General features: G+C 43.3%; 1 protein-coding gene and 1 pseudogene across 1 annotated transcript in view; one reads left to right on the top strand and one right to left on the bottom strand.

Annotated features, from left to right (window-relative positions):
• Positions 1-4,468: 4,468 nt before the first annotated feature.
• Positions 4,469-5,406, bottom strand: LOC118352969 (elongation factor 1-alpha 1-like; annotated as a pseudogene).
• Positions 5,407-14,723: 9,317 nt separating this feature from the next.
• The window catches only part of URB1 (URB1 ribosome biogenesis homolog), a 71,175-nt gene continuing 70,673 nt past the window's right edge, over positions 14,724-15,225 (top strand). Inside the window, exon 1 of the mRNA XM_035709452.2 lies at positions 14,724-14,994. Coding sequence (XP_035565345.2) covers positions 14,853-14,994 — 142 coding nt within the window. The 5' untranslated portion in view covers positions 14,724-14,852. The remainder of the gene's footprint in view (positions 14,995-15,225) is intronic.

Genomic DNA, 15,225 nt, shown 5'->3' with positions numbered 1-15,225 from the left:
TTCGGGGAGTCTGCTTCTCCCTCCGCCTATGTCTCTGCCTCTCTCTGTGTGTCTCTTATGAATAAACAAATAAAATCTTTTAAAAAGTAATAATAATTAAGAATTTCGAGACAACAGCAGCAAAGCATTTAAACCAAGCGTGGGGGATTCCTGGGTGGCACAGCAGTTTGGCGCCTGCCTTCGGCCCAGGGCGCGATCCTGGAGACCCGGGATCAAATCCCACATCGGGCTCCCGGTGCATGGAGCCTGCTTCTCCCTCTGCCTGTGTCTCTGCCTCTCTCTCTCTCTCTCTCTGTGACTATCATAAATAAATAAAAAATAAAAAATAAAAAATAAACCAAGCGTGGGCTCTTTGAGCATGTGGCCCTGAGCGACTGCACAGGTCACATGCCCGTGAAGCTGGCCGTGGTGCTACCGCTAACTCTTTGTCTCAGATGTGGAAACCTATGAGACAAACTCACACAGATCATCTGTAGCAACATCTGAAGCTTTCTTAAATGGCAAAGACAGAAATTGGGGATGGAGGCCGATACAGAGTAAAAGTGTCCCTTCTTAGGTGATGGCACCATTGGGTGCTCTTGGCCCTCTTTGCACACAAGTGTGAGAAATGCCCCTGTACCTGCCACATTCGCTCTGTGTCAGAGGCATCCTTTGCAGGATATTATAAATTCCATGCCTTTTTTCTTCTTTGGAAGCAATCCTGTCCCTTCTTTCAGCTCTAAGTGACATTCCTCTTTTCCTCCTTGTCTGACACCCTGGCTACTTCCTTCCCCACGGAAGCCTGCCTACATTGGAGTCTGTTGCGTGCTCAGACCCCAGCGCTGCACCTCACCCCTTTCTTCTGTGCCACCAAAGGTAAAGCTCTGCGCTTTCAACAAAGACTGGCTACAGCCGTTCTCAGAAGACAGAAGCCACCATTTGTCAGCCTCAAAGAAACCAACCTTTCAGCTCAGGAGACTGAGGCCGAATGTTGTCCAGAGCTAAAAAGGCTTATTTTTAGAAAGCAACAAATGGTGGTTTGTTTATAGAGCTGGCACCAAAGAGGCACATCAATAGCAAAGAGCCTGCTCGCTGAGGACTGGAGGTTTGGGCGGGGGGGCACTAGGAGGGTTGTGTAGGCATGTTTGGCCCAGAAGCCTACAGAAGGTGGCCTTTAAGGATATGCCAACTGATGTGTCTACGGCAGTCCATCCAAGGTCAAAGGCATCAGGCGCAATAGTGTCTACTCTGTCACACAGGGGCATTTGACCTCTCTGCCCCCATTTTCCACATCTGCAAAATGAAAAGTTTGGGCTCTACAGTCCATTTTGGCTCTAAAAGCCCATAACCTATTTAAATTAAACATAAGATTTCAGGAAATTGGGCTAAATCTATGTGATTCCTTGACATTCCCTGATGTTCCCTGAAATTCATAATTTCATTCGTTTTTGTACATGCTATCAGTTTGCTTCTATGTCAATCATATTTTTCCCTTTCTAAAAGAAGAATGCAATGCAAGCAAACTCCTGGGGGTTCTTAGAGCACTGCGAATGAGTAAATTCTGATCCATGGGAGATTTCAGTGTAAAAATTCCCAAGTATTCAAAGCGGTTTTCAGAACTCAGTTTCTGAAAGAGAGTAGACGAGTCCCCCTCAAGACTAGAAGGTGTTGAGTTCCCATGGAAGCTCTAAGGTTGCTCCCTACTGCCTTCTGCAGATACTGCAGAAAACCGAGTCGGCCCGAGAGACACCCTCGTCTACTCCAGAGGACCCCTAACTTCCTCTCCACCCTCTTGTCCTTGCTTCCCTTCCCTGTTGGGGGCCAGGCACCCTTCTTACCCAGCTCTCTGCCATCAGAAAGGAATGTGTGCTGATGGAAGGAAGCTGTTGGATGTAGTATGTGGGAAAGAAGCACACGTAGCTCTGAAAACCAAGCTTGTCCTGCATGCCGGCACAGTGTAGGCAATGGTTAATTGTATGGGTTCTGTGGTCAGAGCTCAGGCACAGAGGTTCGAATCTCAGCTTGGCCGCTGTGGACACTTGTGTATGGATGGTGGTGCCGTTTAGAGCTAATATAACTGAGAGATTAGAGTAGAATCCTCATAGATGGTAGCAATGATAATAAATATAACCATATTTTATTTATATTAATAAATATGCCCAATATTATTATTATTGAGCATATTAATATTATTATTTATTGAGCATGAGACAGTGTTTGACTTCCATCTGAACCCATGCGAATGTCTTTTTTTAAGATTTATTTATTTATTCATGAGAGACACAGAGACAGAGAGGCAGAGACATAGGCAGAGGAAGAAGCAGGGAGTCCAATGTGGGACTCGATCCTGGATCCTGGATCCTGGGATCAGGACCTGAGCTGAAGACAGATGCTCAACCGCTGAGCCACCCAGATGTCCCCTTGGGAATTTCTTTGTGATTAAATACACTTTCCATCCTTAGGTAGTGATGAAAGTAGTTTCCAACGTATTCATGTCAAGGACAGTAGTCCTGGCCCCCTGGTGGAATTTTGTTTTCCTTTTCCTGTGAACTGGTTAGGACACTCTCCCCAGTCCTGGTTTTTGAATATCCCCTTTCTCTCCCCACCTCTGGTCCACTGTCAGTCTCCTCGGGCCTGGCTCACCCCATCGCCCTCTTCCTCCGCCCAGAAACGTCCCAGTCCCCCAACCCTGTGTGATATACCTGAGTTCTTGGGACCCGAAAGAACTTTCTTCCAAAATGGCAGCAGCCAAATCTGATGCCAGCTCTTCAAATCCTCAAAGGCTTGATGCTCCAGATATAGAAATATGCTTAGGTACAGACAGATATAAATTACTTTTGTTGTCATAAGATGCACATAACATAAAATTTAACCTCTTGACCATTTTTAAGCGGATAGTTCAGTGGCATTAAGTACATTCACTTTGCTGTGCAAGCATCACCACTAGACACCTCTAGACCTTTTTCATTTTGCAAAACCAAAACTCTGTACCCACTAAACACTAGCTTCCCATTCTCCTCTCTTCCCAGGGCCTGACAACCACCATTCTACTTTCTGTCTTTATGAGTTTAACTACTTCAGATGCTCATAAAATAGAATCATACAGTATCTGTCCTTTTGGGACTGGCTTATCTCACGTAGCAAAACGTCCTTAAGATTCATTCATGTTGTAGCAAGTGTCAGAATGTCCCTCCTTTCTGATGTTGAATAATATTCCATTGTATGGCTAGATCACATTTGTTTGCCCGGTCACCTGTCACTGGACACTTGGGTTGCTTCCACCTCTTGGATATTGTGAATAATGCCGTTATGAATATGTACCAAATTTTTTTAAATTTTATTTTTTAAGATTTTATTTATTTATTCATGAGAGAGAGAGAGAGAGAGAGAGAGAGAGAGAGGCAAAGATCCAGGTAGAGGGAGAAGCAGGCTCCATGCAGGGAACCTGATGTGGGACTAGATCCCAGGTCCCCACCATCAGGCCCTGGGCCGAACGCGGCGCTAAACCACTGAGCCATCCGGGCTGCCCTTTTTTTTAAAGTTCATTCCCAAGAGAAAGACTTTCTTGTTCAAGGCTGAATAACATTCCATTGTATGTATGCACGGCACTACCCCTTCTAGTGACTTCATCTCTCCTCTAAAGAAGAAAAGAGGATGGTCATGTATATGCCCAGTTGGCTTCCCATTGGTCAACAACAGTAAATACCCTTCAGCCAAAGCCTCAGGAAGGTGAGAGATTGACTGAGAGGCCCAGGACTATTGCACAGGCTCTGGGGAAGGGAGATAGCTGGAGTTTCAGAAGGTCCAAGTCCTGCACACCAGGCAAGGAAATGCCACTAGGAACTGTCAGTGGCACCCTCTGTAGGTGAGAATCTCAATTTATGTCTTCGTAATGGTGACAGGAGCCCACAAATTTCAAAAATAATTTTTTGTTGTGGTCAAATATGCGTAACATAAAATTTACCATTTTAACCATTTTTAAGTGTATAGTTTAGTGGTGTTAAGGACAATTCTGAGACAGATTTTTGGTACAGTTGTTTCCATTAAAAAGTACTGGTTCTAAAAACTACTTAAAAAAATAAAAATAAAAACTACTTAAAACTCTCTCCCTCTACTTCTCCCCCTGCCTCCCCCCGCCCCACAAATGTTCTATAAAACATTCTCCCTTCCTTTTGGAGATTTTATGACATATTATTATCACTAAGGGGCCTTTTACTATTAAATTTAAGTGGCTAAGGGTGCCTGGGTGGCTCAGTTGGTTGCAGATCTGTCTTCAGCTCAAGTCATGATCTCAGGGTCCTGGGGTCAAGCCCTGTATCGGGCTCCCTGCTCAGTGGGGAGTCCTTCTGCCCCTCCCCTGCTTGTGCTTTCTCTCTCTCAAATAAATAAAATCTTTAAAGAAATCTAAATGGCTAATTGAGACAAACAGTTTGGAAACCAGTCTTCCACCACTGATGAAGACAGGGGTAGCAGGTATTCAGGATAATATTCATTTAGCCTTCTGAGTGTTCTGGGCAGACTTGATGACCTTACCAGCTGCAGTAGCTTTCTTGGCCACTGCTTTGATGACACCCACATCAACTCTGTCTCATGTCAGGAACACCAAAATAACCCAGAGGAGGATAGTCAGAGAAGCTCTCTACACACATGGGTTTGTCAGCGACCATATCAGCAATGGCTGCATCACTGTATCACCAGCTTTCAAGAATTTAGAGCCATCCTCAAGCTTCTTCCTTGAACAACAATCAATCTCCTTCAGCTCAGTAAGCAGTGTGAGCTATGTGACAATATGCACAGGTGCATAGCCAGCACTGATGAGGCCTAGGTGGTTTGAGATAATCACCGGAGCCATGCAATCACCTGCTTCCATTAGTGGGTCATTTTTGCTGTCACCAGACAGGTTACCATGATGAACATTTTTATAGACACGTTCTTGGCATTAAGTCCACGTTGTCCCCAGGAAGAGATTCTCTCAGTTTCATAGTGCATTTCAACACACTTGACTTCAATTATAATGTTGGCTGGAGCAAAGTTGCCACCATGCCACGTTTGAGAACACCAGACTCTTCTGGGTCCACAGGAAAGGTACCAATACCTCTAATATGGTAGACATCCTGGAGGGGCAGATGAAAGGGCTTGCCAGTTGGATGAGTTGTGGCAGATGCCATTCAGAATCTCAGGTAGCATGGTTCCACTGGTATTGCCATCTTTATGGGGGACTTTCCATCCCTTGAACCAAGGCGTGTTAGCACTTGGCTCCAGCATGTTGTCACCATTCCAGTAATTGGCACAGATGCTGCTGTGTCAGGGTTGTAGCCAACTTTTTAAAATTTAGGTGTTGACTTCCTTAATGATTTCCACAAACCTTTTCTGGCTGAAGAAATTCATCTGGTTAATATCAATAATTAGTTGTTTCATGCCCAGCATGTAAGCCAGAGGGTATGCTCATGGGTCTGCCCACTCTTGGAGATAGCTGCTTCAAATTCACCAACACCAGCTGCAACAATCAAGATAGTACAGATGTGCTTGAGATCTTGAGATGTGCTGTGATCATGTTTTTGATAAAGTCTCTGTGTCCTGGGGTATCAAAGCTGGTCGTACAATACTTTCTGGTGTCCAGTTTTCATGGGGAGATATCGATGGTGACACTAGCTTATGTTCAGATTTCAAGGTATCCAAACCCCAGGCATCCTTGAAGGGCCCCTTCCCCATCTCAGCAGCCTCCTCTTTAATTCTTCAGTGATTCTTTTGTCCATCCTACCTCACATGTAGATCAGATGGCCAGTAGTGGTGCACTTGCCTGAATCTACATGTCCAGTGACAACAATGTTGATATGAATCTTTCCTTTCCCATTTGACTTAGATGCAGCAGTGGTTTTCATGACACCTGCTCTGATGGCAAATCCATCACAAAAAAAGGGGTGCCATGTTTACTGTACATCAAGTTGCTATATATGCATAGATCTTTGTTTCAAATAAACTTTTATGTTGGAATATTCCAGATTTACAGAAAAGTAAAAAAGTGAGGGATTCTGTACACCCTCACCCAGTTTCCTCTAATATCTGTACCTTTCATGCTTACATGGTAATTTATTAAAACTAAGAAACTTCATTGGTACACTGCTGTTAAGTAAAGCCCAGATTTTATTTGCAGTTCACCAGGTTTTCCCCTGGGGTCCTTTTTCTGTTCCAGGATCCAGTCCAGGGTATCACAGAGCATTGTGTTGTCATGTCTCCCTGGGCTCATCTGATCTGTAACAGTTTCCAAGTCTTTCCTTGTTTTTCATGACCTTGACAGTTTAAAGAGTATACATGATGTATTTTTTACTGTCCTTTGATTTAGGTTTGTCTGGCATCTCTCATGTGACTGGGCTGGGGTTATGGATTTGGGGAAGGATACTACAGAGGTGATATCCTTCTCATCCTATCACATCAAAGGTACATGATAACAATGGAACTTATCACCACTGATGTTAACCTTGACCATTCAGCTAAGATAGTGTTGGCCATGTTTCTTCACTATAACTCACCAGTTTTCTTCTTTCCTAATCTAATCTTTGGAAGTTACTAAGTCTACACTGGTGTGTGTGTGTGTGTGTGTGTGCATGTGTGTGAATTAAGCTCCATTTTTTGGAGCAGGGAATATCTACATATATTATTTGGATTACTTTTGTAAGAAAGATTTGTAAGAAAACTTACTTTGTAAGGAAGATTTTCTCCTGTTTATTTATTTGTGCAATCATTTTTTTATATCAGCATAGACTTACTTATATATTTATTTTATACCGTAGATGATCATTGAATACAATGTTCATTATTTTGTCCTTCAGACTGTTCCATTAAGAATTATTTCAGGTTGGTTCCCTATACCCCTTTGACATATTCCTCCTCCCTATTTTTTTTCTCCAGAGTTTTGTACTTTATAGTACTACAAGATGCTCCAGGCTCATTTTATGTGTGCTCTGTCCCAACCTTAGAATCAGCCATTTCTGCAAGGAGTCATGGTTCCTTTTACCCGATAATGATATTAAAAACCAAGATCTGGGCACTGGGTGTGCTAATTACTACTGGCGTGTCACTACTTTTAGGCCCCATCAGTGAACAGAACTAAAATATGAATGCATATGTACTAACCCAGGTAGAAAACATGTGCACACTTATGTCTGTATCTACCCATCTTAGTTTATATTAAGCTAGTTTATATTAAGTTTATATTAGGCTAAACATGAGATCATACTGGCTTCTCTAATGCTAATCCAGTCCCACAGGGTTCACTTTACCCCAACCGTCTTGGTTTTATATAACTTTCCTCTCCAACAGTGAGAAGGCTGGTCCGCATCATCCCCCATCCATTGATTGGATTTTGTTCAACCCAGGATACATGAAAAACAATTTTGGAGTCTTTAACCCATACTTCCATAACATGGGTCTGATTTTGAGTTTGTATTCTGTTTCACTAGGCTATTTATCTAGTCTTTTACCATTACCAGTATAATTTATTAAAACCTTGTCTATGTCTTCATGCATGATAAGGAAGACCCCATTATTCTTGTTGACTTAATCATTCATAGACCTTTTTTTTTCCTACAAAGTTATCATGATTTTTTTGAGTTTCTTAATTTTGATTGAAATGGCAGTGGTGATATAGGTTGATTTAGGAAGAGTTAACAGAACGACAACACGAAGACATTCTTCTACAAACATATGTCCCTTTATTAAGTCAGATCTCTTTAAAAATGTTCTCCTTAACCATACTCTACAATATTTTTTAGTTCTGAGATAATTCACTGGTTTTCTCTCTCTTTGTGAATGGTGTCTTGTTTCCTACTATCTTTTTTTGATAAAGGGGCATTTTTATGTATCTTAATTTATTTTTCATTTAAGTTCAATCAATTATCATATAGTGTATTATTAGTTTCATAGGTAGAGTTTAGTGATTTATCTACTATATTTTTAAATTAGCTCTTGCTAAAGTAGAGGTGATGACACTGACTTGGTGATTTGATCTCACATGTGACAATCTTGTGCAACTCTAGTTTGTGTTTCTGTTGAATTTTCTAAGTAGATGACAGTTTTATCTCTTTTAATTCTTTCATATCTTTTTGTCTTGACTCATCTCATTACTCAAGACGTGTATGAATAGATAGTAGCACAGATAGTGAGCATCCCTGTCTTTTCTATTGTTCTCATTCACAATTCAAATGCATCTACAGTTTTTCCATTACATATGGTGGCTGCTGCAGGTACATACAGTCTTTATCAAGTTAAGGAAGTTTTTTCTATTCCTAGTTTTACGTGAGTTTTAAAAATCGTAAATATTTCTTCAAATGCCTTTTTAAAGATTTTATTTATTTATTTATTTATTTATTTATTTGAGAGAGAGAGAGAGAGCACAAGTTGGGGGGTTGCGGAACAGAGGGAGAGGGAGAAGCAGACTCCTCACTGAGCAAAGGGCTCCATGCAGGACTGGATCCCCGGACCCCGGGTTCATGACCTGAGCTTGAAGGCAAGCACCTAACCAACTGAGGCACCCACGCACCCCCTCAGATGTCTTTTTCCATCTATTGAGATAGTAATTGGGATCCCTGGGTGGCGCAGCGGTTTGGCGCCTGCCTTTGGCCCAGGGCGCGATCCTGGAGACCCGGGATCGAATCCCACATCAGGCTCCCGGTGCATGGAGCCTGCTTCTCCCTCTGCCTATGTCTCTGCCTCTCTCTCTCTCTCTGTGACTATCATAAATAAATAAAAATTTAAAAAAAAAAAAAAAAAAAAAAAAAAGAGATAGTAATTGGTTTTTCTGCTTTAATCCATTACTGTAGTGAGTGACATAGACATGATATTAAACCTTGTATTTCTTGTTTTTTAAGTACAGTGTTGGTTCAGGTTAGCTAATATTTAATTTACACATATTTATGTCCATAAGTGAAATAAGCCTATCACTTTCTTACTTTATATTATCCTTAGCTAGTTTTGTATTTAAGTTCTATTAGCCTTATACAAGATATTAGGATGTTTTCTTTCCTACATCTTTCATGGAATAAACTGAGTAAGATAGAGATTATCTGTTTCCTAAAAGATTACTAGCCTTCACCTAGAAAAATAATCTGTATCTTGGGAAAAGTTTGATTAACACATCATTTTATGTAATGATCACTGTTCTATTCCAATTTTCTGATGCCCTTTGTGCCAATTTTGGTCTTTTTGCCCTTTTCCAGAAATATATATGTTTCTTTTAGTTTTGAAAGTTTTTGAGAATAGTTGTTCATAATATTCTTTATTATTTAAAATCCTGCCACAGATTCGTTTACTTAATCTAAAAAACAAGAACAAACAGCTTTTGGTTTCTGGATGGTCTTTAGTTGTTGTCATTACTGTTGTCTCCTCATTCTCTTTGTAGTCAATTTCTTTCCTTGTCTTTGCTTCTTTTCCCTTCTTACTTCTTTGGGTTATTTCTGTCGTACTTTTTTCCAGTTTCTTGATTTGGAACATGTACTATTAGCTCATTTGTTTTCAACCTTTCTTGATTTCTGATAAAAGTATTTTAAGCTCTAAATTTTCCTCCTAGTGTTGCCCCATAGATTTTGCTATATAAAGTGTTCCTTTTGCTGCATTCCAAATCATTCATAATTTCCTGTATGCTTTCCAAAGATTAATTTAGTAGAAGATTCCCCCCAACCCCCAGCCTTATGGAATTTTAAAAAACCTACCCTCAAAATAAATAAATAAATAAATAAATAAATAAATAAATAAAAATAAAAATAAAAAAAAAATAAAAAACCTACCCTCCTATTTTTTTTAAAGATTTTGTTTATTTATTCATGAGAGACACACAGAGAGAGGTAGAGACATAGGCAGAGAGAGAAGTAGGCTCCCCACAGGGAACCCGATATAAGACTTGATCCCAGGACCCTGGGATCATGCCCTCAGCCAAGGGCAGACACTCAACCACTGAGCCACCCAGGTGCCCCTAAAACCTATCCTCTTACTATTAAGGTTCAATTTTATAGCTTGGTGGTCAGAGAACATGGTCTGCAAATGTTGATTTTTTTTAAAATTTATTGGGGCCTCCTTTTTTGGCCTAAATGTGGTCAATTTTTATGACTTTCCTATTATTTCAAAAGAATATGTATTCTCTCTAGATGTAAAGTTCTCTTGCTATCTATCAATTTGAATGCATTGTTACTCAAATTTTCTAAATTTTCTCCCATTTCTGCACAATGATAAGATGGTAGACTGGTCTCTATTATATCTTTGAAATGTATCATTTGATATTTTACTATATAAACTGGGTATGGATTTTGCTACCTTTTGCTGTTCAAAAAATAGGGCTGTCAATTCAATAACCTAGTGCTTTGAGTGGTCTGGCCTAAGATCCTAGTCACCAACATAACACATATTTATGGAGGACATGGCTCTTGTATGCATTGTCCTAGCAGGATCAGTGCATACTTCCTGAATGGACTTGGAGGTGTATTTTTAAAAATTGATTCATGCTCCCCATTTATAAAATGTGACATGGGATAATGTCTGGAATTCACAGGCAGATTCACGCACAATGTTCAAAGACTCCTCTTGTCCCAATCCATGACCTCTTTATTTTCCACCAGCCCCATTCCCATTCCCATGCAATGTCACAATTACTAGAAATTCATTTTGGGGGTGGTGATCTCCAAGCGTCCTCTTTTAAAGTATAAAAATATTTTCACAGGTTGGCTACAAACTGCTATTATTCTCCAACATCTAATGGTGAATTGATCAGAGTTCTCTATTTTCTGGTGGCTGGCTAAAAATACTTTTGTAAGGGAACAAGTTATGGAGGAAGGATGGGGAAGAAGGAGAACTAACAAAGGGAGGGAACCACAAAAATGAATCCTTCTGGAGGGGCGTTTTGCAGGGAGATGAGCTCTGGGAGAGCTGCTCCAGCTGGGGCTCTGGGAAGATAGGGGCGGCAAGGATGTGTGCATGCAGGTGTGGAGGGTGATGAGTGAGCAGAGACTGGACTTGAGAGATTCAAAACACAAACTTCATCTATGTCAGAACTCTTATCAAGACTGGCTTCACGCTTACAGCTCACTTATTCCATATTGGACTTTTCTTCAATTTTGCCTCAGAGAGGAAAAGAAGGCAAGTTTCATGCTTCTGTTTTCTTCTCTGCTTTACTGTCATTTTTGTAAGAAGCTCACAGTGCTCTAACTTGGATCATGCTAATGTGATGTGACTATTTGTCAAATCATTCATTTGTACTTATCACAAGGCCCTATAACATATCACCTTGGGTTCTTGGCTAAATTCTTTATTGCTGTTGAACTTGCCAGGTGTGTCATATTCTCAGTGATTACTGTAAGCCCCTTGTGGGTAGGCATACTGTGCTACACGTTTTTGAATCTATTATAGTCAGTTGTATAATGCAATGCATATAGCAAATATTGGTGGATATTGGTGCTTTGTTGACTTGAATTGAGAAACTGTAGGTTTACTTATCTTTTCTAGCTTACGGACACCATGTCCTTCACCTGAATTCATAATGACTTTGAAAGAATACTTCATTTTGCTCACTGCTAAACAAACCAATGATGGAACTGTCTTGATCTTGGTAAAGGCCACACTAAAACATCCATCACCAAAGAGATAAACACTTGTATCAGAATGAAGAAATTCCATATCTCTCCTCTCTACGTGACTGCATTAACAAGTTTTTATCCAGATGAAATAACACAGGGTAAACCATTTTGATAACTTTTTCTTCTCTACTGCAATGTATACTTCTTGCCTTCTGAGTGACTGCAATAAACATGCTTAATACTAACTGTATATGGGCTCTGATTCAGTTTCTCTTTTTACCCCTTTCCAGAACTTGAAATTAAACATAAGATTGAGGGGCACCTGGGTGGCTCAGTGGTTGAGCATCTGCCTTTGGCTCAGGTCGTGATCCCGGGATCCTGGGATGCTCTACCTCTCTCTGTGTGTCTCTCATGAATACATAAATAAAATCTTTAAACTTATAAGACTGAAATAGGGGTCTTAAATGAGTCTGCATCCAGTTGCTGTCTGTATGAGTCTTGAGACTCTTAAATAAGTCTTAAATGAATAGACATATTCATTTAAACCTCTATTTAAACACACACACTTAACAGGGGTGAATAAAAAGTGTGGTGACTAGGTTTGAATTGGTTGGCTATTAGAGTTTGAACATTTCCCTTGGCTAATTCTGCCATAGTCCAGAAGCCAGTTCACAGGCTTATAGACTCAAAAACCTGCATCCTGAGGCATTTTGATCCAAAAGACAACCTTTTATAATAGACTGACATTAACCAAGACATTTACCTATTCAACAACTATTTATTGAGCCTTGTGATGTACCAAATCTGTTCTAGGTAGTAAGAATGAAGCACGGAACTTTGTCCTGTGCCATTACAGAGTGAACATTTTAATAAAGAAGTTTGACAAACAAGATGAATATCTAATGTCACCAGTAGATATTAAAGGCAATAAAGGAAAATAGAGGAGGAGGAGAAGAAGGGGAAAGATGGATAGGAAGAGCCCACATGAAATCAAAGTATGAGTCATGTGAGATCCTGGTAGAGTTTCAGAGGAAAAAGCAATTGCAAAGACCCCCAAATGGATACCAGCTTAGGATGCCATGAGAATAGAGTTGTATTTATCATCAATATAGAATGTTCTCTGGAGCAAATAAAGCCCTTTCTCTCCATGCAGGCCTTTAATATAGAAAGCCATGTCACTACCTGGAAGTTGTTTGGTAAGCCTGATAACTGAACAAGTGGGGTTAGCCTACTGGCATCAATGATTCGTGGCATCAGGCTGAGTCTGAAGCATTCATCCATGCTTCTGAGCCATGCCTCAACAGGTATGTCTCTGGATAAGGCTGGGATAATCTGTTTTGTTTTTAAACTGAAGATAGTAACTGGGGTTAGGATAAATTGGATGAGTGGCTCCAACACTTATTAGCTGGATAATACTGGCAAGTTCCCTCATCCTCCCTAAGTCTTTGTAAAGAGAGATGATAGTTTGTCCAAGGTCATACAGGCAGCAACTGGATACAGGGATTTTGATTGTTTCTTACCTTTCCCTGCTGCCCTTTGGTCCACCCTGGTTGCAAACAAAGTTGGTGGTTGACAATTAACTATAGGAGAGAACCAGTGTGGACAATGAGTCAGAATTAAGCCTCTGTCTTTACTAATGGGAACGTTGTCCTTTACAGCTTGAATTTTGGGTATATCCTTATCTCTTAATACTGCTGCATCAGTTCAAATCTCTTAAGATGGAGGGAGTCTGCCTCTAACATAAGCATTTCCACCAGTACCATAGTCTTGCCCGGTCTGAGTCAGTTCAGGGTCAACACCCTGGGCTTTTTCTGTTAGAGACTCTAAATCCCAACAGGCCACAGAAGGTACCATGGATGCTCATCACACATCTGTTTATGGAACACAGGGCAGTATTATCTCAGAGTAGGAGACAATCTCACAGAGAATTCCAGGAATCACGAAATTACCCATTTAATGAGCTGGCTCATCATTTATTTGAACACATATCAATCATAACCAAGTATTGATGAAGTCGAATTAAGAAATGGGACGGTCTGTTTTTGCTTATTTAAACCTCTATTTTATTGCAAAGCATTCAATGCTGCTTTTCAAGTCATTGACATCTTACAAAACACAGTACTCCCTGCCCTTGTCCCCTCCCCCGTCAAAGTAGTTTTTCTTTCTCTTTTTAAAGATTTTATTTACTCATGAGAGACACACACACACAGAGAGTTAAAGACACAGGCAGAGAGAGAAGCGGGCTCCATGCAGGGAGCCCGATGTGGGACTCCATCCCAGGACTCCAGGATCACGCCCTGAGCCGAAGCAATGCATCACTTTCTCAGCTCAGGGCAGCCCCCAGACTGCGTAGGGCTGGCTCTGCCAACTCGATTTCAAGAACGGGAACTTAGACGTGGAAGTTGCTGCTCTGCCCACGAATGAAGGGTTTTCCAGAAGTTAAAGTCTCTTCGCACCTGCATGGCCGGAAGGGTTCACGTCCTCCCATCAGTTTGGGGAAGAATGGGACGGACGGAGGCCAGTGCGGGGCGACACGCCGTCTGGTTTGGGCTGTGACAGAAACTGGAGCCAGCGTTAGGGGCGCCCGCACGACCCTCGGGCCAGGTGCGCGGGGGTGGGGTGGGGTAAGACCTCCCGCCCAAGGCCACCTGGCATTTAGCCGGGGGCTGCCCCCAGCCCCGCCGACCTGCAGGGCCACAAAAAAGCCAAGAAAGCATCGAATCCCACTGCTTGTCCAGCAAGTTCTGTTATCCGCAGCGTCAGGGAGCCCTCAGGTCAAGAACTGTGAGTGTGCAGCCGCCACACCCCGAAACGCGCGCCCTCGGGGGAACGCACCTGCCGGGAAGCCTCGGGAGGGCCGCCGGGGGCGGGAGGCGGGTCCCCGTGGGCTCCTCCTCACCGCGGCCGGGTGGGGATTGCCGGGAGGTGTCCGCTCCTCCTAAGAAGCGGGCGAGCCAGCGAGGACGCGGGAGACAGTAAAAAAACTCGGGGGTGCGCACGGATGCAGCCTCGCCTTCTCCCCTGCACCACCTCCCGGGTCTCCCGCCCTCCCTCAGGCCCCGCCCCTCCGAAGCCACGCCCCCTCCGAAGCCACGCCCTCAAGGCCACGCCATGCCTCTAGGCCACGCCCCTTCCGTCGGCTTCGGCCCCTGACGTCGGGCTTTTTCCTGAGGCCCCGCCCCTTCCGCCGGCCCCGCCCCTTCCGGCGCACGTGTGGCACCGGGGCGAGCAGGGGCGCTCCGCCGCTTTCCGGGCATCCTTTTGTGGGGACCCCGGGTCGGAGGGTCCCCGCGCGCCCCCGCGCTCTCGACCATGGGAGTCCCCAAGAGGAAGGCCCCGGGCGGCCAGGACGGCGCGGCTCCCCGCGCGGGCGCAGCCAAGCGGGCCCGCTCCGAAGAGCTCACGGGCGTGCGCTTCAAGGCTCAGCTGCGGGAGCCGCAGGGCGCGGAGCCGGGTGAGTGCGGGGCCCGCCGGGGACGGAGAGCAGGTGCCCGCGGGGCGGGGCCCGGCCGCGGCCCTACGCCGGCCCGACTCTCCTCTGTGCCGCCGTTCCCTGTCTGAGCCACCGAGCCGGGCCTTCCGGTGTGCAGACGGGAAACTGAGGCCCGGCTGCTCGACGGCGGAGGGCCCCCCTTGCCGGGTGGTGACCGCCCCACGCGACTGCACGCCTCCCTTGGCCGGGCGG

This window comes from Canis lupus, chromosome 31 (assembly GCF_003254725.2).
Source record: "Canis lupus dingo isolate Sandy chromosome 31, ASM325472v2, whole genome shotgun sequence".
In the NCBI taxonomy this organism is placed as follows: domain Eukaryota; kingdom Metazoa; phylum Chordata; class Mammalia; order Carnivora; family Canidae; genus Canis; species Canis lupus.
Note: the sequence above shows the minus strand (reverse complement) of the source record. Positions and strands in the feature narration are given on the sequence as shown.